The following is a 21,699-nucleotide window of genomic DNA, read 5'->3' on the forward strand; positions in this document are numbered from 1 at the left end:
TAAATCAATAGAAACAGGGAAAAAGATATTAAAACAAGGATTTTTTTTAAAAAAAGTCCAGTGACTTGGCAGAAATAAAAAAGGATTAATTTTGCATGTTGACAAGGATTTGGAGGGGTTGAGTGGGCATTCTTTTATGCCAGTGGTTCTCAACCTTCTGGCCTTTTAAATACAGTTCCTCATGTTGTGACCCAACCATAAAATTATTTTCATTGCTACTTCATAACTGTAATGTTGCTACTGTTATGAATCATAATGTAAATATCTGATATGCAGGATGGTCTTAGGTGACCCCTGTGAAAGGGTCGTTCGACCACCAAAGGGGTCGCAACCCACAGGTTGAGAACCACTGTTTTAGGCTATGGATGAAATTAAAATTGGTGAAGCCTTTTTATTTTTATTTATGTATCTTTAAAATACATTTTTATTGATTTCAGAGAGAAAGGGAGAGGGAGAGACAGAAACATCAATGATGAGAGAGAATCATTGGCTGGCTGCCTCCTGCACGCCCCATACTGGGGATTAAGCCTGCAATCCCGGCAAGTGCCCTGACCAGAATCCACCTGTGACCTTCTGGTTTATAGGTCAATGCTCAACCACTGAGCCATGCCATCCGGGCTGGTGAAGCCTTTTTAGAGGTAATTTGACAGTTTAAAGTTTAAAATATTCATATGGGGATAATGCTGTGAAAATCTGACATTTAATGTAATTAGCATGATGCTGCTAATGCATCTGAAAACACATTCACATGACTGAAATAACTATGTTGGTGAGGAGGGAGAGAAACTGAAACCTTTGTATGCTACTTTGGTGAGACAACTAAGGATGGCACAGCCAATACGGAAAACAGTATGGTGTTTTTAAAAATTAAAAATAGATTTACCATAATCCAGCAATTTTACTTCTGTGTTTGCACCTAAAAGAATTGAAAGCAAGGCTCAAAATGTTTAACCGGTTTCAGTCCTACAAAATGAAAGGATGGATGGTGGTGATGATTACACAACAATGTGAATATATTTAATACCAATCAACTGTATATACTTAAATATGATTAAGATGGTAAATTTTATGTATATTATACCACAATTTGAAAAAGTGCCAGAAAAAAAAAATCCAACCAAAAATACTCTACCCAGAAAAGTTATCATTCAGAATTGGAGATAAGATTTTCCAGATAAGCAAATACTAAAGGAGTTTATCACTACTTAACCAGCCTTACAAGAAATGCTAAATGGACTTATTTAAGCTAAAAAAAAAAAAGGGGTGCTGACTGATTACAAGAAACCATATAAAAGAATAAATCCCACTAGAGAGGTAAATATATAGTAAAGGTAGTGGATTAATCACTTATAAAGCTAGTGTGGAATAAAAGACAAAAAATAGTAAAACTACCTATGATTGTAATAAATGGGTAAGGGATACACAAGAAAAATGTGACATCAAAACCAAAATGTGTGTGGGAATGGGGAATAAAAATGCTGAGCTTTAGAATGGGATCAAATTTAAGTTGTTATCAATTTAAAGTAGACCATAGATATATGTTTATGCGTAAGCCGTGTGGTAACCACAAGTAAAAACCTATAGTAAACAGCAAAAGATTAAGAGAAAGGAATATAAGTATACCACTATAGAAAGTCATCAAAAAAGAGAGCAAGAGAAGAAAAAAGGAACAAAGAGAAACTATAAACGCGGGTAAGTAAACAATAAGTACATACCTACAGACAATTACTTTAAATGTAAATGGGCTAAATTCCCCAATCAAAAGATGGATAAAAAACTAAGACCTATCTATATGCCATTCACAAGAGACTTACTTACATCTTAGAACACACAGTCAGAGTGAAGGGATAGAAAAAGTATTCCATGTAAAGGGAAACCAAAAGAAAGCTAAAGTAGCTACAGTTTTATCAGAAAAATAGACTTTAAAAGAAAGACTGTAATAAGAGACAAAGATGGATGTTACATAATGATAAAGGTGCCAATCCAGTAAGAGGATATAATATCTGTAAATATGTAGGCACTCAACATAGGAACACCTAAATATATAAAGTAAATATTAACAGAACTAAAGGGAAAAACAGACAGTAATACAATAGTAGGGGATTTTTATATACTACTTAGACCAAAGGATAGATTGTCCAGACAGAAAAACAACAAGGAAATACCAGCTTTAACACATTGGGCATTTTCTTTTTCTTTGCTGTGGCCTTCCACAGTTTATGAGAAGCACCTGATAATTAGACTCCCAGATTATTATCTCCTCTGATTCAAACAGCCCCTCTGTTCAAACTGCAAGACAAGATAAGCTACTCTCAAGGCTACATTCTTGCATTCCCCCTCCTTCTTGCTGTTTTCAGAACTCCTAAGCTCCAAGGGCCTTTCTTCTTTCTCTGTAACTTGTTTCTTGAGCCTACACAGCCCAGCTGGCTGATTTCTACTACCTTTGTAATTTTCTAAATAAACTTTCTTTTATAATTTGGAAAAAAATAACATCACATTGCCAGGTTCTTCTATACCTTCTTTTCTGTGTTTTCCCCAAGACCTCCCTTTAATCTGTGGCTCCAGTTCAAATTTTCCAAATCAAAAAAATAACAAATACATTGTACACCAAACACTTGCAGAGGGAAAAGGCGTTAGCATTATTCCTGCATATTCATAGTCTCAATACCAGGGAATTCATGGCATTCAGATTAAGTAGGAAAAGAAAATAGATTTTCCTCTATACAAAATGACCATAAGCCCTTAAATTCAACAGAGATGCATGTGCCTTTTTATCTCCCTTCTTAGAACCTCAATGCCAATCATATATCACCTATTGTGAAAGACATAACATAGAGCAGCGATTTTCAAACAATGTGCCATAAGAATTTTTAAAATATGGAATACCTGACTATTTGCTCAGGGGGCACTGAACTCTTTTTCCTTAGATTGTCAAATAAAAAAATGACAACAGTCAACACAACAATAGATGACTTGGTGAATGAAGCAAAATTCTACCCATTTTTTTGGTCAGCTTGGTGTGCTGCAGAATTTTAGTAATTAATTTATGTGTGCCAGGAGATGAAAACGGTTGAAAATTGCTGATGCAACTTGCCTGTATGGTCAAATCCTGCATTTGTTACTTCCTGGGTGATCTGAGGCAGGTAAGTTAACCTCTCCAAGTCTATTTCCTTATCTATAAGTCACAAAAATAAAAGCACCAAGTTTACAAGGTTGCTTTGAACATTAAATGAATTAGTACCTATAAAAGCTTAGAACATGCCCTGGCTGGTTTGGCTCAGTGGATAGAGTGTCGGCCTTTGGACCAAAGGGTCCCAGGTTCGATTCGTCAGGGGCACATGCCCAGGTTACGGGCTTGATCCCCAGTGTGGGGTGTGCAGGAAGCAGCCAATCAATGATTCTCTTTCATCATTGATGTTTCTATCTCTCTCTCCATCTCCCTTCCTCTCAGAAATCAATAAAAATATATTTTAAAAAAAAGCTTACAACAGTGTCTGGCAACCAGTGCTATTATTACTGCACACAGAAATTTAGATAGACTCTTTGGGATGTAGATAGTCTCTTTGGGCTGGAGGTCTTTACTTAGAGCTTTTCTCTATGATAGGCTGATATTGATGAATACTGGCACCTAGTCCAGAATAATCTATTTTAAAATTTTGGAACAAAGGTATCAATAATAGTACCTGCCTGTAGAATACACTCATATTTCACAAATATCACTTAATATCACTTATTAGGATATTAAAAGCCACGACACACTAATTTTATCTTTATTCCGGTCAATAAATAAGGGATCTTATTTTGTTGTTTGCCTTTCTAAAAAAATTACTTAGTGATTTCAGTAAAGCCTGTGTAATAAAGTAGATGAGAACATTCTGACATCGAGAGAGATGGGGATTTTTCTTGATATTATAATGTAGTTTAGTTGTGCTCATCTATTTGTCCCTGATGCTTCTCATACACCAGCAATGCCAGTAAGCACAATTCATTTGCTTCTCTCAGGAAGGGTAGTTGTTCACTAAACATAGAAAAGAAATAAAAAGGAAGAAAAAGAAAATCTGAACTTGATTATTATATAATGTCCCCCTTTATTATTTCATTTGGAAAGACTCAACTCATTCATGCATTTATTTAAAGGTACTTAAAATATCCCTTCTTAAAACTTTATAGAAAAGGCAGTGACAACTCCCACCTAGGACAGTTACTGCATTCCCAAGGAAAATAATTTAGAAATTCCTCTTCATAAACATGTTACATCTACATCTACCCTCTCCAAAGACATCAGAATTAAAAGAACCAATGTTTTAAACGACAAAACATCAATAATAAAAACTGCATACAACATCTAAATACTTTTCAAATTAGTGATACTAAAAGACCAAACTTCCTTGTTTCAGTCCAATTCAAAACCACAAAAATATTAAAGTTTACCACTGCTTTATGCAATGAGTATATAACTAAGGAAGATTTACTTTGAATATTTACCCAAGTACATGGGAATATAGAACAAGGTTCATTGCTGATTAACACATTGTATGCGGGAAACGTATTTATACATTTTACATATTAGTGTAGTAGAGCGTGGGACACGTATTAATACGTTTTTTTATAGACTAGCGGTAGAATGCGGGTAACGTATAAATATGTAAACTAAAGTTATTGTAATTTTACTGAACGTTGCCATTTGCGCAAAAAATTAGCAAAAATGGCCCGCGCCACCTGTTAGCGTGCGATAAAAACTACCTGCAAACAATGTGTTAAGAAATAAGCCATTACTTCCTGTCTAGTTCTCTATGTGCTCCAGAGAATAGCAGTCCAAGAGGAGACAGTATGCAACAAACACAAAACTCATTCTCCCATCTGGGGGACAGAAAAGCCTTCAGGTTCAATATATCCACAAGTGCTAATGTTTTCTAATTTAATCAAAGGAGGTATGCACTGTAATGGAATAACTAAGGGTTTTTTTTACCTTAAAAACTTCAAAAACTAGATTCTAGCCCAGCTGGCATGGCTTAGTGTCAACCCATGAACCAGGAGGTCATGGTTCGATTCCCGGTCAGGTCACATGCCCGGGTTGTGGGCTCATTCTCCAGTGTGGGGTGTGCAGGAGGCAGCCAATCAATGATTCTCTCTCATTATTGATGTTTCTCTCTCTTTTCTTCTCCATTCCACTCTGAAATCAATAAAAATATATTTTAAAAAAGCAAACTAGATTCCAATAACCATATGATCAAACTTCCCATTACAAACATGATACAATATGATGAAGTACACAGCATCACCTTGAATACTCATCAAAATGTTTAACTGAAATCCAATCAATCCTTTAGTCCTAGTGATAGGCCAGTGAGCCAGAACAAGTGGAATAGGGAAACTGAGACAAACAGCTGAACAAATTGGCAGAGCAATATACAGCAGATACAGAAGTCACCTCCCTAGAGATAACATCTAGGCCTCAGATGTATTTCAGCTCCAGGCCCAGAAAAGCAGCAAAACTAGGTGGGAGACACCAGGAGCAGCTGCAATGACTAACAACCCCAGGCCTTGACACTGACCAATCAGTGGAGACAACTCTGAAGGAGCACATCTAGAAAACTGATGAATATTCTGCTGAAACCCTCCCTGAGACCTCCCCTAAGATTCCCTCCAGCAAGAAAGAGATAAAGCCTCAAGACAAAGGACCCAGCCTGGGCTCTCCCTCTGGAGAGCAGGTCCCTGCCATGCCCTGTCCTCTTTCATTCCCCCACAGGCATGCATCTCCTAAACTCCTAAAGGACCCCCAGGAGACTTACAACAGCATCAGCCCATCCCAGGCTAACCCCTGACCCTGTTCCCAAGACCCCCTTTTCTCTGACTTTCCAGAGAGCTAAGGCAACCCAACCTAGGCTCTCCAATTGCTTCTTCTATGCTAAGCCCTTCTTTCTTGTGTTATTGTCCTCAGTTTTAATAAATGTTCCTTCATAGTCACCTGAACTCGTGTTGTGAAATTTCTCCTGCATGAAATCAAGAACCCATACACTACCGGCTGTCCCTAGGCCAGTGATGGCGAACCTATGACACGCGTGTCAGAGGTGACACGCAAACTCATTTTTTTGGTTGATTTTTCTTTGTTAAATGGCATTTAAATATATAAAATAAATATCAAAAATATAAGTCTTTGTTTTACTATGGTTACAAATATAAAAAAATTTCTACATGTGACACGGCACCAGAATTAAGTTAGGGTTTTTCAAAATGCTGACACGCCGAGCTCAAAAGGTTCGCCATCACTGCAGGCAGACCTGCCAAGGGCCAGGTTTCATTTCCAGTAACATTTGGGTGACCCTGATAGGACCCTTCATTGAAGACACACGAATAGCCAGTAAGCATTTCCAGCATTTAGTCAAAGAAAAATAATTTAAATGAAAAAAGTCAAAAGTAGAATAACTACTATGAACAACTTATGCCAACAAATTGGACAATCTGGAGGAAATGGATAAATTCTTAGTAAAATACAATCTTCCAAAACTGAATCAGGAAGAATTAGAGAATCTGAATAGCCATCAACAACTAGTGAAATTGAAGCAGTCATAAAAATACCTCACAAACAAAAGTTCTGTACTGATGGTTTCACAGGTGAATTTTACCAAACATTCAAAGAAGAAGTAACACCTATCCCAAACTATCACAAAAAATTCAAGAGGAGGGAAGACTCCCAATCTCATTTTACAAGGCCAGCATTATCCTAAGTTCAAAACCAGATAAAGACACTACAAGGAAAGAAAACCAGCAGCCAATATCCCTGATGCACATAGATGCTAAAATCCTCAACACAATATTAGCAAACTGAACCCAGCAATACATTAAAAAGATCATACACTATGATCAAGTGGGACTCATTCCAGGGATACAAGGTTGGTACAATATCCACAAATCAATAAACATGATATATCACAGTAACAAAATGAACATCAACAGATGCAGAAAAAGCATTTGATAAAACCCCACACATAATAAATATTCTCAGCAAAGTGAGAATAAAGGAAACATAACTCAACATAATAAAGGCCTTATGTGACAAACTCACAGCCAACACCATTCTCAAAGGGCAAAAATTATAAGCATTTTCTTTAAGACTGGGGCCAAGACAGGGATGTCGCTCTTATGCAACACAGTACTGGAAGTCCTAGCCACATCAATTAGATAAGAAGAAGAAATAAAAGGTATCCAAATTGGAAAGGAAGAACTGAAACTGTCATTATTTGCAGATGACATGATATTATATATAGAGAACCCTAAAGATTTCACACAAAAACTGATAAGCAATCTATAGAGTCAACACAACTCCAAAAATTTATGTGGAACCACAAAAGACCCTGAATAGCAACAGCTATCTTGAGAAAGAAGAACAAAGTTGAAGGAATCACACTACCTGATATCAAATTATACTGTATGGCCTAGTAATCAAAACAGCATGTTACTGGCATAAAAATAAGACATATAGACCAATGGAACAACATAAAGAGGCCAGAAATAAACCCACACCTTTATAGTCCATTAATATTTGTTAAAGGAGGCAAAAACACATAATGAGCTAGACAGTCTATTCAATAAATGGGGCTGGGAAAAAAGAACAGGTACATGCAAAAAAAAAGGGGTGGGTAGGAAACGGAACCTTCTTACACCTTCTTACACCACACAAGAATAAACTCAAAATGAATTAAAAACTTAAATATTAGACTCAAAACCATAAGCAATATATTTTCTGATATATCTCCTCAGGCAAGGGAAACAAGAAAAAGTAAACAAATGGGACTATTTCAAGCTAAAAAGTTTTTGCAAAGCAAAGGAAACTATCAATAAAATGAGAAAAGAAACTCACTGAATGGGAAAACCTATTTGTCAATACATTTGATAAGGGATTAATATCCAAAATTTATAAAGAACTTTCAACACCAAAAAAAACCCCAAACAATCCAATTTAAAAATGGACAAAGGACCTAAACAGATACTTCTCCAAAGAGGACATACAGATGGCCAATGGGCATATGTAAACATGCTCAACGTTACTAACCCATCACAGAAATGCAAATTAAAACCACAATGAGATATCACCTCACAACTGTCAGAGTGGCTATCATCAATAAATCAACAAACAACAAGTGCTGGTGAGGATGTGGAGAAAAGGGAACCTTTGTGCAGTGCTGGTGGGAATGCAAAATGGTGCAGCTACTATGGAAAGCAGTATGGTTACCTCAAAAAATTAAAAATGAAACTGCCTTATGACTCAGTGATCCTACTTTTTGGAATTTATCCAAAGAAACCCGAAACACTAATTCAAAAGAATATATGCACCCCCATGTTCATTGCAGCATTATTCACAACTAAAGGCCTGGTGCACAAAATTTGTGTGGGGGGTGAGGGTTGGGGGTCCCTCAGCCTGGCCTGCACCCTCTCCAATCCGGGACCCCCCGGGGGGCCTCTCGCAATCCGGGACCGCTGGCTCCTAACTGCTCGCCTGCCTGCCTGCCTGATCACCTCTAACTGCTCCCCTGCTGGCCTGATTACCCCTAACTGCCTCTACCTTGCACCAGGATTCCCACCCTCTGGCCAGCCGCAGACACCCAGGACCCAGGGCAGCCTTGCCCGGGCCGGCCGCATCTGAGGGGACCATGGGCGGGCAGCTTTGCTTGGGCCGCAGGCATCTGGGACCGCAGGGCGGGTGGCTTATCCCAATCCCGGGCCGCAGCCTGGCTGGTCCCCATTCCTCTCTCATGAGCTCATTTGTGCCTGGCTGGTCCCCATTCCTCTCTCCCCAGTGTTGAGTGTCTGAGCCATTATGGCGTGACGACCATTTGCGTATTAGCTCTTTAGATAGATAGATAGATAGATAGATAGATAGATAGATAGATAGCCAGCCAAGATTTGGAAGGAGCCCAAGTGCCCATCAGTAGTTGAGTGGATAAAAAAGCCATGGTACATTTACACAATGGAATACTACTTGGCTATAAAAAAGAAGAAAATCTTATCTTTTGGGATAGCATGGATGGATCTGGAGAACATTATGCTAAGTGAAATAAGCCAGTCAGAGAAAAACATGTACCATATGATTTTACTCATATGTGAAAACTAATAAACAAAATGAACTAATTAGCAAAATAGTGACAGACTCATAGATAGTAGGCTGACAGCTGTCGGAGGAAAGGGGGCTAGGTGGAGGGTAATAGAGGGATTGAGAAAAAAAAAAAAAAAGGAGCAAAAACTCATGGACACAGACAACAGTGTGGTAACTGCCAGGGGTAAGGGTATAGAGGAAAGTGGAGGAGAGTATAGGAGGGATAAATGGTGATGGACGGAGACATGACTTGGGAAGGTAAAAACACAATCAGTGTATAAATGATGTGTTGTAGAATTGTGCACCTGAAACCTATATAATTTTGTTAACCAGTGTCACTCCAACAAATTCAATTAAAAAATGTGAAATAATCAAAATTTTCATACACTGTTGGTGATAATGTTAAATGGTACAGTCATTTTGGGGAAATTTGGCATTTTATATAAAACTAGAGGCCCAGTGCACGAAATTGTGCATGGGTAATAAAATTTATATGTAATAAAATTATTACATATAAAATCCATTCAGGAATTATGTTTCATGAAATAATTTCACAAGCAGTGTAACTGTTAAATTATAAAACCTCATGACAAACAGATAAAGGCCCAGCTATGGGTATACACATTGAAAACAGAATGAATGCTCAAAGGGAGGTAGAGCATTCTGCCCTTTCAGAGCCATCACCAATGGGCCATGAAAGGGTACCTAAGGCATCCAGAGGCCCCTTATTCAGAAGCCTCTGCTCACTCAGCCTCTACCTTATTTGTTCTCTGGCACACTGAAACAACTGTCATTTGGTGACAGCAGGGTACGTTGGGGTATGTCAACTCCGGTTGGAATCCTAACTTTACAATTTTATAGGTGAGTAATTTACAAAACTCAATTCCCTTAGGTGCAAAGTAAAATACAGATTATCATCAACAAGTTAATGTTAATAAGAGTAGAGTCTGAAAAAGTGAAATGAAGGAGGATTTCTTCAAATAAGACAACTAAAAATCCTCAAAGTAAAATCTTTCAACACAGTATATGAACCCAAAGGAAACACCCTAAGAAGCTCAAGCAGGAGCCCTGGATTCCAGTTTTGACCCTGCTACAACTCCAGTTCCCTGGGCGTATTATTTCATGTACTAAGTTCTAGTTTCAAGATCTACAAAGTCAGGGGACCGAAAAGCACTTCCACCTGTATCATACCATGACTAAATTACCAGGATGCTATTACTGTTGTACTTTCAAAAGTTTCTAATTTTTTTTCATTTAAATGCTTGGTCCGTATCAATTTTCATTATGACTGAGCTACCAGACATAAGAGCATGTAGGACTATTTCTTAACTTAGTTAACAAAGGTCAAATTGCTAAAAAGTGGCAAAATCAAAATTCAAACCAGATCTGACTCTGACCAAACTATATGGCATGCTTCTTCCTCAGACCTTCTCCCTCATTATCTCCTGGTAACTAACAGCTTGCCTTGGCGAAAAGACTGGAATCAGGAGTCATGGAACAGAGTCAAGTTACCTGAGTCAGGTGGGGCTTGTACTCTAACCAAGTTAATTAATTAGACATTTCAGCTACTTAAGAGGAGGTTAGAAAATAAAAGGTAAAATTATCAAGAAAGAGTATTAATTGAAGACAAAAAAAATAAAGCACCTTTGACACTACAAGTAAACAGTATCAGTTTCAGGAGTCAAAGTTGCAGAGGATTAAATATCAGCAAAATAACTGCAGATTATCTGTACTATTCACTTGCTTTTATGCAAGTATGGAAATAATTAAGAACAGAAGTAAGTAGGTTATAGTAGTAAATGGAGGAGTAACCGATAATCAAAGTACATATAATTCAGCTTTAGAATAAGGCTAAGTAGATAATCCAAAGTAATAAATAATGTGTTAAAGTACACAATCATCTATATCTATATACCTCCCAAATTATAGATTGATTCAGGCTAATATAAAGATTAATTTCCGTGTTCGAAGACCAGGACAGAGGACTGCTAATACGGAAAATAACAAAATTACCACCTCCTTACATCAGCAAAAAATGTTTTATAACATATTCATATCGGCTCCACAGAGAATAACAAAACTAAGATACAAAAAGAAAATGAGTAACATTTAAAATCCCACTGCATATTAGAACCAGGTTAGCTCCTTGCTGTTTCCATTCAACCAATCTGGGATTAAAAACTGGTTTTCCAATAATCCATACCTGGATAACTCACATTTAAATGCGTTGGTTACCAAGCACTGTACAAAATAAAAAATTTCGTAAGACAGCCGATAGAAACGGAGCAAGAGGTGAGGTCACCGACCACGTTAGCTCTATTGACACAAGTCATTACGTGCTGCTCTTAAACATCAGGCGGCCACCAATAACATACACCCCTGCCTGGGACTGTCACTCAGCAGGGCAACCTGGGAAAAGCCTGGAAATGCGTTTTACCAGCCCAGAGAGAATTAGATGGTACACAACTCCACATAACATCAAGAAAATGGAACAGTGCCAAGAAAATAGAGCACTTTTTTTTTTTTTTCTGAACACAAACCGCCTAGCCGTTTCCAAGACCCTTTGCAATGATTCAATGTCAGCACAGGAGGAAACTTCTTTAGACCGAGCCTCGCCTGCAGAGGCCCTCTACCGGGCGTTTCTCCTAAAGCTGTGCCCAACTTTTGTGCTTCCCACAATAGCGCTAAGGTGATGCATCCTGCTGATAACGCCAGACAGACGTGTGGCTCTGAACACAGCGACCCAGAATCGCCAACAGCGCTGGCTCGGGGCCTTTCCTGTCGCTATGGTGGCGCCCACGCCAGAAGGCACCCGCACTGGAGCGAGGGCCTGGGGTCCAGGGGGAAGCGGAGCAGTAAGGGAAACCGGCTGCGCCCACGGCGGTCTGCCGGCACCGCAAGCGAAGGCTCAGGAAACCGACGAACCGGGGGGAGCTCCTGGCCCCCCTCGAGCAGAGGGCCCAGCTCGCGGCACAGGCACTCAGGAGCGCCCCGGCGGCCTGCGGCGCAGACGCGGGCGGCAAGGGAAGGCGCTCGGGGGCAGGTAGGGAGGAGCGACACAGCGACCCCCCAGCCCCGCCGGGAGGCCCCGACGAGGGCGCCGGGGGTGCCTCCTCCGGAGCCGGGGAGCTGGGGACGCACGGCTCCGGTCCTCCTCCTGCACCCTCTGCAGCAGGCAGGGGGGCTGCTGAGACCCGGGCCGGGCCCCGGGCACCGACGGAGGCGCCCTTCCCTCCACAGGTTCGCGGAGAGCGCCTCGACCAGGCCGCCCGGAGGCCATGCGGCCGGGCCGCGGGGTGCCCGAACCCGGTGCCCGGTCGGGACGTGCCACCGAGAGGAGGCGCGGGAGGAAGCCCCGAGAGTGGGGCGTGGGGGTTCAAGACTCACTTCCTTTGGGCTTTGTCCTTCTTGGCCTTGGTCCTTTTCTTTCGGGCCTGGAGCGCAAGCACTGCAGGAGAGAGGGATGGATGAAGGGCGGAGGTGGGAGAAGGGAGGTGACCCAGGTGAGGGTGGGCGCCTAGCAGCGGCGCGAGGCCCGACTGCGGGGCCCGCCGGAGGGGCGGCTCCGGGGCGAGCGCCGCGGCATCGGCGAAGCGGCTGGCCAGGAGGCGGGCGGCCCACGGGGCGCAGAGCGGCGCCGAGGCGGGGTGCGCCCGAGGGGGCCCGGGCCGGGGCGGGGGGCCGGCGGGCGAGGATCGGCCTCGCCCGCGGAGAGCGAGGTTCTGCAGTGGCCCCAAGACGGGGGTCGGCCCGGCGGGGAACAAGGGGCGATGACGGCCGGCGTGGAAGGACGCCCGGGCGGAGGGGCGCGGACCCGCAGCCCTGAGGCGGGGGTTGAGGGGCGGCGCCACCTCAGTGGAGGGGCGCCGCACTGCCGGGGACCCGACTGCGGCGGTTCGGCGAAGCTCCCGGCGCTGACCGGGCCTCGCCCCGGCGGCCGTTGCCCCTCGTGGCGAAGGCCGCTTCGCCGCTCACCTTTCCGCTCCATGGCGAGACCGGTAACCGCCAGGCGCCTGCGCACAGGAGAGGCGGCGACTCCGGCTCCCGCCGCGGCCCAAAAGCAAGCCCGCGCCCGCCCCGCCCCCAGCGCCCGCCCCGCCCCCAGCGCCCCGCCCCACGGCGGCGCGCGCCTGCGCGGTGAGGGCGAAGCCTACCACCTGCTCCCGAGAAGGGGGGGCCGTAAAGAATGGGGGCGGGGCGGGGAGAGGGAAGAATGTGGAGCGTCCGCGATGGAGAGGTGCTTGGAACGAGGCTCGGAAGCCTGTCGGGGGTTTGTTCTGTTGGCCCCGCGGCCGCCCCCGGGAAGGGCGGGGAGCGCGGCTGTGAGGGCTCCTGGCGCGCTGAGTCCGGTTCCGCAGCCACTGGGGCTGGCCTCAGTTTCCTGGCTGTAAAATGGGTTCAGCGTGCCCCAGGGCCTTCGCTGAGCTTTGAGGGCCAATTGAGATACTGTATAAAGAGAATGAGGGGAGAAGGGGGAAAGAAAAGGAAGGGCGAGCAACACAAGACTGGAAGGAACCTGTAAACCTATTGTCATTTAAATAGGGAACAGAGTCAACAGTGTTGTAAGGACGGTATGATGCCATCCGTCCAGTGGGTACTGGAAATGTCGGGGAACACTTTGTGAACTATATGAATGTCTAACCACTATTCTGTAACTAATATAAAGCCTGAAACTAATACAAAAGAGTGTTGAATGTAAAGAAATGAAAACAGTGAAATTTTTATAAACTTCAAAGTTTAAAGAAAGGCTGTAAAGGGAGGAAGGGGGAGAGCAAAAATAGTGTTTTTCATTTTACCGCTTTACTGTCTTTTCAGTACATGAAAAACACAGTTGTCTTTAAATGGTGCTTTTATGCTTTTCTAAGTCATTATCTCATTTGACGTTGATGGCAACTTAAAGACAAGATAGTTATTCCCTCCACGATTCAAAGGAAGGAAATCTTGGTGTCTGGCCCCAGTGATTCAGTCGTCAAGCAGGGTTAGTGGAATTTTCTGTGAAGGGTCATATAGTAAATATTAAGACATGTGGGCCGTGAGGTTTCTTTTTCAACTACTCAACTCTGCCCCTGGAACTCAAAAGCAGTCATAGAAAGCAGAGGCTACGTGTTACCAGAAAGCTTTATTTACAGTCCCCGACATTTGCGTTTCATGTCATTTTAACAAAACATTATTCTTCTGTTGAACTTTTTTCAATTATTTCAACCATTTTTGGCTCAGGCCTTAGTTACCAACTCCGGTTGTGAAGTGCTGTAGCTGGACAGGATGGGAGTTCTGGAGACCCTTGCTCTCAGACTCTAGTGGGGAAGACAGAGTAATTAATTGACCAGTAATTAATTGACAGTAATTAATTGACCCAGAAAGGAAGATGACAGTACAACCGTGCAGCGTAAGTCGAGCGTGGGAGCTTGGGCAGGATTTTATCGAGCAGTCGGGGAGGAGGCAGCTTTGGAGCTGGGTCTTGAGAAATGTGTAGGATTCCCACAGGTGGAGAAGGATATGCCAGACATTCCAGAATGAGAAACTCAATTGAGCAAAAAGGCACAGACTTGGAAATTTGTGGCCAAGGGCTGGGGCTGGTAGTGACGAAAGGGATGACTTGGAATGTGGAGCTGGAAATGTAGGTTAGCCAAATAGGAAAATTAGCCAATTAATATCTGTTGCATGGAACCTGAATGGTAGCGTATTGCAAAAGAGGACACCACCTGTTGGCCACGGAAAGCTGCAACCCAGTTTCCTCCCCACTCTGTACTTGAGAACAGAGGAGAGAAGGAACAGACAGTGGAGCCCTGGAGCCTGAGGCTTCTGCTAGCTCAGGAAAACCACATGTGGTTTAGGAAGACAGGAGAGAGCTCGGATCCACTGAGAAAAATCCCAGAATCGGGAATTTATCCCCCTCTAGGAAGCAAACTCTGAGGGTAGGGGGCCCTGTTTGGGTTTTTCTTATGTAACCTCGGTGGCTAGCAGAGTCTCCAACAATGACAATAAACGATATGCAGTTTATGACACATGTATAGACAAGAGAGACAGCACTCAGAGGGACAAATGAGAGCTGTGCTAAAACCCACGTGTGTGAGTGCAGATCCATCAAAAAGGAAGTAATTTTAACTTGCCGTGAATTGGACATACCTATTCAGGCTCTGGCTATTGTTTCTCTCCCTAAGAACTTACTAGCCCTCTGTTTAAGGACTCCACTTGAGATTTTTTCCAGAGTCAATGTAAAGTTTCCAGACTAAGTTCCCAGAATTGACCAGTTCTCCTGTTTCCCCCCACCCATTTTTTCTTCATTCTCCCAGCATGCTTCAGTTCTCCACACCTGTTCTCTAATTGTTTATATGAGTTACTTTGTATTTTCCCCCTACTTCTTGCTTTAAAGTAACTTAAAAATCACTCCCTCTCCCCCCCCAATTTCACAGGGTTTGTCCTAGTCTGGAATTTACCCTTCCAAAAGTTATTCTTTCTTTTTTTTGAAGTGAACATATCAAGATTTTATTGTCATATACTAGTAATAAAACAAAATATGAAACTTAGACCTGGATCACTTGACCCTTTTGCTTCTTGTCTCCTCCCAGTTCAGAATGCTTGCATCTCTTAATAGCCAGCATTCTCTCAGATCTGCAGTTGGCTCAACGCATTCAAGCCTCAGCACAATCTTCTTTGTAGTTTTAGCTTTTTTTTTTCTTTTTTTCTTTTTTTTTCTGAAAATCGGCTTAGTCTGCCCACCGTAACTCATCTGCTTCCTGTCGCAGCGCCGCTTTCCCTGCTCATACAGAGAATCCTTGCCCTTCTTGTACTGTGTTACTTTGTGGGGCTGATGCTTGCCACACTTTTTACAGAAAGTTCGGCGGGTTTGTTTACCATGTTTGTGAGCTATCGGCAGGGAAAGCCAGAAGTTATTCTTAAAAGTACTGGCCATTTTTTGGTATTCATTCGCAGTTACACACCTGTTTTTCTGCAGGTTCGTTTAAAAGTAGAATTATTCAGAGAACATGAGCCACCGTACTGTTTGCTGCTCATGGGCAATGTCAGAATTTAATTCCTGAGAAGATCCATTCCTCTTGAGCTAACTTAGTTTTTAAGACTGCCCTGGGGCCTTCCCTAATGCTTGTTTGAAATTTTTGAAATCTGAGCTCCTAAAGTGTAGGACATAGATTTCATTACATCCAACATTCCCTGCCTTGCTTACCACAAACGCTTACACTTAGTCCAACGTTTTTATCCAATTAAATCCAAACTATCACTTCCCCTAATGCAGTGGTTCTCAACCTTGGCCGCACATTAGAATCACCTGGGAATCTTTTTAAAATCCTGATTTCTGGGCCTCATCCTCTGGAAATTCTGTTTCTTTGTTACTAATGTTTGTGGCCCCACCCCATAACAAAGAAACAGAATTCCTGGAGGATGAGGCCCAGAAATCAGGATTTTAAAAAGATTTCCAGCTGATTCTAATGTGCAGCCAAGGTTGAGAACCACTGCCCTAATGGCTTTCCCAGTGTCCTGTGAGATGAAATGGACCACGGAAAGTGAAAATATATCAGATACTCTGTTTTGAGTGATGTGAGACTCCCAGTAGATGTCTACATAATTGGAGAACCCAAGTAGAACTTTATCTTGCCCTTGTGGTAGTTTTGTGAAGTATATTGGGAAATAATTGTAATCTAAACTTGAGTATCTGGAAACACATGGCACATTCAACAGAATAATTGAAGATAATTGAGTGAACAGGTTGGGGTGTGGGTATGTTTAAGGGAAACCCACAGGGGTGGTGAGGCATCCAGGGACTAACAGCAGGAGTCTGTACCACCTCTAGGCTTGAAGGCGCAGGGCTGGAGGTATTACCAGAAGCCAGCCACAGCTTGCGTGGGTCTGCTGGGGTTGTCATCTCAAAGTACCCCAAACAGAAATGCACTGTCTCACAGTTCTGGAGGCTTGAAAGCGCCTGAAATCAAAATGTCAGCAGAGTTGGTTCCTTGTGAGGAGTGTGAGGGAAGGATCTGTTCTCTTTCCCTTGGTTTGTAGGTATCTGTCTTCTCCGTGTCTCTTTATATATGTCTTACCTCTGTGTGTGTCTGAATCTGTGTCCTAATTTCTCCTTTTCATAATGACATCAGTCACATTGGATTAGGACTCATCCCAGCGACCTCATTTTAACGTGGTCACCGCTGTAAACCACATCTCCAAATAAGGTCCCTTTCTAAGGTGCTGTTTGTTGGACTGCAATACATCTTTTGCGGGGGGTGTGGTGGGGGGGTTAGAGGGGGGTGGGGACACACAATTCAATCCATAAGAGCTGTGGTGGTAAGAAAAGGCTGTCTGACAGCAGCTGTGTCCTTTGATAAAGGGAAGTAATCTTGGTCCAGCAGGGAAAGAAACACCCAACTTCTTTCTCCTCTCATCCTCTCAGGCTGACACCTCCCATTGACAAACCCCAGCTGGAAGTCAGAAGGGTGCCTGGGTGATGCAGTCTCCCGCAGGCCTCGGTCACCCTAGCCAGCCTCTTAGGGCACCGAGCAGGGTGGAGAAGGGTGGAGGGTGGTTATGGGAGGGCAAACAGATTATCCAGCATAACCTGTCTGGGCAGTCTATAGGAAACACCCAAGGCAGCTGGCACTTTCCAAGCAAGTAAGCCACCTTCTTGGGCTCCCTGATCCTTGGAGAGGCTAGAGACCAGAAACTACTTAGAGATAACCACCCCTTTCTGGCTTTGTTCTGTGAAAGCTTAAACTTCACAAGGAAACTGTGCTGGAGTGAAGGGGGCGAGGGGAGTAGATGAAGGAGATGAAAGAGTGAAAGCTTTGGCTTGGTGGGGCAGGAAAGCATGTAAGTTCTTTGAGGTCTTAGCATTGGCCGTTGGGATGCCCTGGCCAGGCATGAAGGTTGGAGGGGGGAGGGCATTCTCCAGCCATGAGGATGTTAGAGATCCCCGGTTCCTGAGGCTGGTAGGGCCCTGCTCTGCTCCCTGGGTGTGCTCTGGGGAGGCAGCAAGGGTTGCAAGCTGATCATGCCCAGTGCTCAGTTCTCTTTCACGGGTAACAATACCTGCCAGAGAAGTTTGAAGTGATGAGGATTTGCCCTGCCCACAAGATCACTCTTGGTATATCAAGAAAACAAGTTAGCTCTGATCGGTGGACTCAGTGGTTAGAGCATTGGCCTGCACACCGAAGGGTCACAGGTTTGATTCCCAGTCAAGGGCACATACCTGGGTTGCAAGTTTGATCCCCAGCCCCCGGGGCCCATACAAGAGGCAACCAATCGGTGTTTCTCTCTCTCTGTCTCTCTCTTCCTTCCCTCCCTCCCCCCCTCCTTCCCTTCCACTCTCTCTAAAGATCAATGGAAAAAATGTCCTCGGGTGAGGATTAATAACAAAAAGAAAACAAGCTAATATGTGTTAAACATTCATTAGTAGGAAGACACCAAAGAGTTCCTATGATCTCTGTTCTGGGTTTCTCTGTCTTTTTGGATGCTTTGGCCACAGCATGAATGAAAAGTTTACTCAAGGCAGGGACAACAGTATCCCAGCAAGACTCTGTCTCCCGCATAGATATCATCAGGCAACCAGAGAGGTAGGCTCCCTTATAGGCCTTATGCTGTTCCAGTCCTGATCAATGCCAGAGGTGTTACTGAAACAGGTTTCCACTGCTGACATGGGTTGCTTGTTAATTTGTGTAATGGCTGCTATAGAAGAGCTGTGCTTGGCAAAGTTTGTGGCGTTCAGTTACTCTGAGCCATTTTGTCAAAGCCACCTTCTGATTAGAATGGTCGCTAACCTCTCCTGGCAAAGGAATTGTTGATTAGAACTCAAGCTGCACCTGGGTGTAACTTCAAGTAACTGGCAGCTACAAATGTCCTGCCTTTGCCAAACGTTTTAATTTGCCCAAGTATTTTGTTTTGAAAAAGTAGATTTTTTTTTTCCAAAGACTATTAAAAAGAAGCAGCAATCTGGGAGTCGGACACTAGGGGAATGGTTAAGGAAGTTTTATGGCATGTCTATGTGAGTTGCCAAAACAGGGACATGTTGGAGCCCATTTATGGTCTGGAAGTAGCAGAAGACCTTTCTTAAACATCTTCAGCAGAATATGCTTCTCTTGCCTTGATTCCAAGGATAAATGCCGATGTAATTTCAGGTAAACTACAAACAGCATGAGATGTGGTGCCCTAGGAGGCTGCCAGGCCAGGAGGGATGCTGTGCTATATTTAACATGTTCAAAGGACCATGCAGACTTGGACAATAAAAGTAACAAACTGGCCCTAGCTGTTTTGGTTCAGTGGATAGAGCATCGGCCTGCAGACTGAAAGGTTCCAGGTTTGATTCCGGTCAAGGGCACATGCCCTGGTTGTGGGCTTGATCCCCAGTAGGGGGCATGCAGGAGGCAGCCAATCAATGATTCTCTCATCATTGATGTTTCTCTCTCTCTCTCTCTCTCTCTCTCTCTCTCTCTCTCTCTCTCTGTCCCCCTTTCTCTCTGAAATCAATAAAAATATATTTTTAAAAAAGTAACAGACTGAAAACCAGAAGTCCTTTCCCCATTTTGAGCAGTGGCTAAGCCTCCAGACTCAATGTGACCTAGGAGAGGAGCAATCTTAGGGTCAAAGTGAAGACAATTTAAGAAATACATTGAAATGGGGAGCATCTATTTTTTTTTTTTCAGATACTTTGCACCAGGCTCACCCTCATGACAAACATTTACTGAGTACTCACTGCAGGCCAGGCATTAGACTGAGGGCTTTGAAAAGCAGAGAAGAGAAAAACAAACACGGGCCATGACCTGTAGGACTTAATAGCCAGCTCTTACATAATAATTACTGTTTACTAGACATTGTTGTCTCTCAACCCTCAAACAACCCTATGACATAGGTACTATTGTCATCTGTTTGACAGATTAGGAAACTGAGGCACAAACAAAGTCACACAAACTTGTAAGAGGCAGGGTTTTGCATGTGGGCAGCCGGGGTCTTACTCACACACTGTGTCACCATACTCTTACTCACACATCATGTCACCCTTTTCTTACCCACACACCATATCACCTGTCTAGATTAGTGGGCGGGGGGATGGACGCATAAGTGAATAAACGCAATGCACAATGGCAGATGCACAAAGTACCACAGGAGCTCAGATAAAGAGGCCCACTAAGCCCAGGATTTGAGGAGAGGTGAGGAGAGAGGCATTGCCTGAATGAGATGGCACCTGGGCAGCAGTTGAGCATGGTGTGTGCGGACCCAGAAGCAGCTCAGTATCACTGGGCTATAAAAATCAAGGGGAGCGGGGAGATAGATTGCTCCACTAACACTTATTGGATCCCTTCTATGTGCAGGCGCGGTGCTTAGTGCTGGGCTACTGCAGGGCATCTAAGGAACTTGAACTTGAGCTATCACACATTTTGCTCCTTCGGTGGGTGAGTTACTCACCAAAGTAGCTTTTTGAAACTCCTCTCATGCAAAATACTCAACAAACTAGAAGGGAACTTCCTCAGCCTCATAAAGGGTGTTTGTGAAAAACCCACAGCTCACATCGTGCTCAGTGGTGAAAGGCTGCATGTCCTCTCTCCTAAGACCAGGACCACGACAAGGATGTCTGGTCTCACCACTGCTATTCAGTATTGTACTGAAGGTTCTCGCCACGGTCATTGGCCAAGGAAATGATATGCAATGCATACAAATTGGAAAGAAAATTGACATTTTAAAATAAAAGTGTTACCTCACAGTTTTGAATGCCATCCAATGGAATTTAAATATAACAGTTATTCTATACCAGCATCCACTTATATATGTAAAACAAGTAATATCACTTTGTTAAGTATAATAAATTTTATATTACTCCACTTTCTCCTTAAACTTGTATTTCTATTCCATTTTCCTCCCCCAGACGTTTATCCTCAGGTAATATAATTTTATGCTTGCAAGTCTATCATACTTCTACATTGAAATTTAATTTGTAAGAACATTTCCTGAGATCATGATCCTCTAAAAACTTTTTTTTACCTAACGTTGCCAGTATTACTATTGCATGATTAATCAAAATAACATATAGTATCACTTTTTGATAAAGGGAAATTTATTGCAGATATATCTCAGTGCAAGAGTAGGCGATTTTTTCTCAACAAGTTCTGCATCATTCTATTCCTATTTTTTTTTTTTTTTGGCAATGGCTAAGAAAACTTGTTCACATAAAATAAATGGGAATGGAAAGGGTTTTGCTGTAGCAATATCATTCCATTTTTGGGGAACTCCTCCCAAATAATGTGCCAAAAATCTCATAGTAATCATCATCATCACTTATTTTAAGCTGACAACTCCAGGAGGTCCTTATTCAATTTTGTTGAAAGCAAATGATCGGAAACCTTCGACTTTCAAAAAGATGTGTTACCCAGCCATTAAAGTTGTTTACTTCCTCATCCAGACACCCGAGTTTCAATATGCCTCTTTGTTTGGACCCCTAAGGGGTCTCTATGCTCCTGGCAGTGCATCTGGGAATGATTCTTTGGGGAGGGAGAGAGGCCTTGGTGTGTGTTTGTCTTGTGTGCCCCACTGCTCCCTGGAATGATAGTGCCTTTTGTTCACACTTTGTCTTCAGGGCCTAGAAAAGGGTCAGCTACATAGTACGTGCT

The 21,699-nt window shown here is 43.0% G+C and overlaps 1 protein-coding gene across 1 annotated transcript in view; it reads right to left on the reverse strand.

The window, feature by feature from the left end:
• SRPK1 (SRSF protein kinase 1) overlaps positions 1–13,198 on the reverse strand; it is a 64,164-nt gene extending 50,966 nt beyond the window's left edge. Inside the window, exons 1-2 of the mRNA XM_081095042.1 lie at positions 13,070–13,198; positions 12,482–12,542 (exon numbers count right to left, since the gene is read on the reverse strand). Of these exons, the coding sequence (XP_080951168.1) occupies positions 12,482–12,542; positions 13,070–13,082 (74 nt within the window). The 5' untranslated portion in view covers positions 13,083–13,198. The remainder of the gene's footprint in view (positions 1–12,481; positions 12,543–13,069) is intronic.
• Between the last annotated feature and the right edge of the window lie 8,501 nt (positions 13,199–21,699).

Source organism: Myotis nattereri (genome assembly GCF_964212035.1).
Source record: "Myotis nattereri genome assembly, chromosome: 6".
NCBI lineage: Eukaryota > Metazoa > Chordata > Mammalia > Chiroptera > Vespertilionidae > Myotis > Myotis nattereri.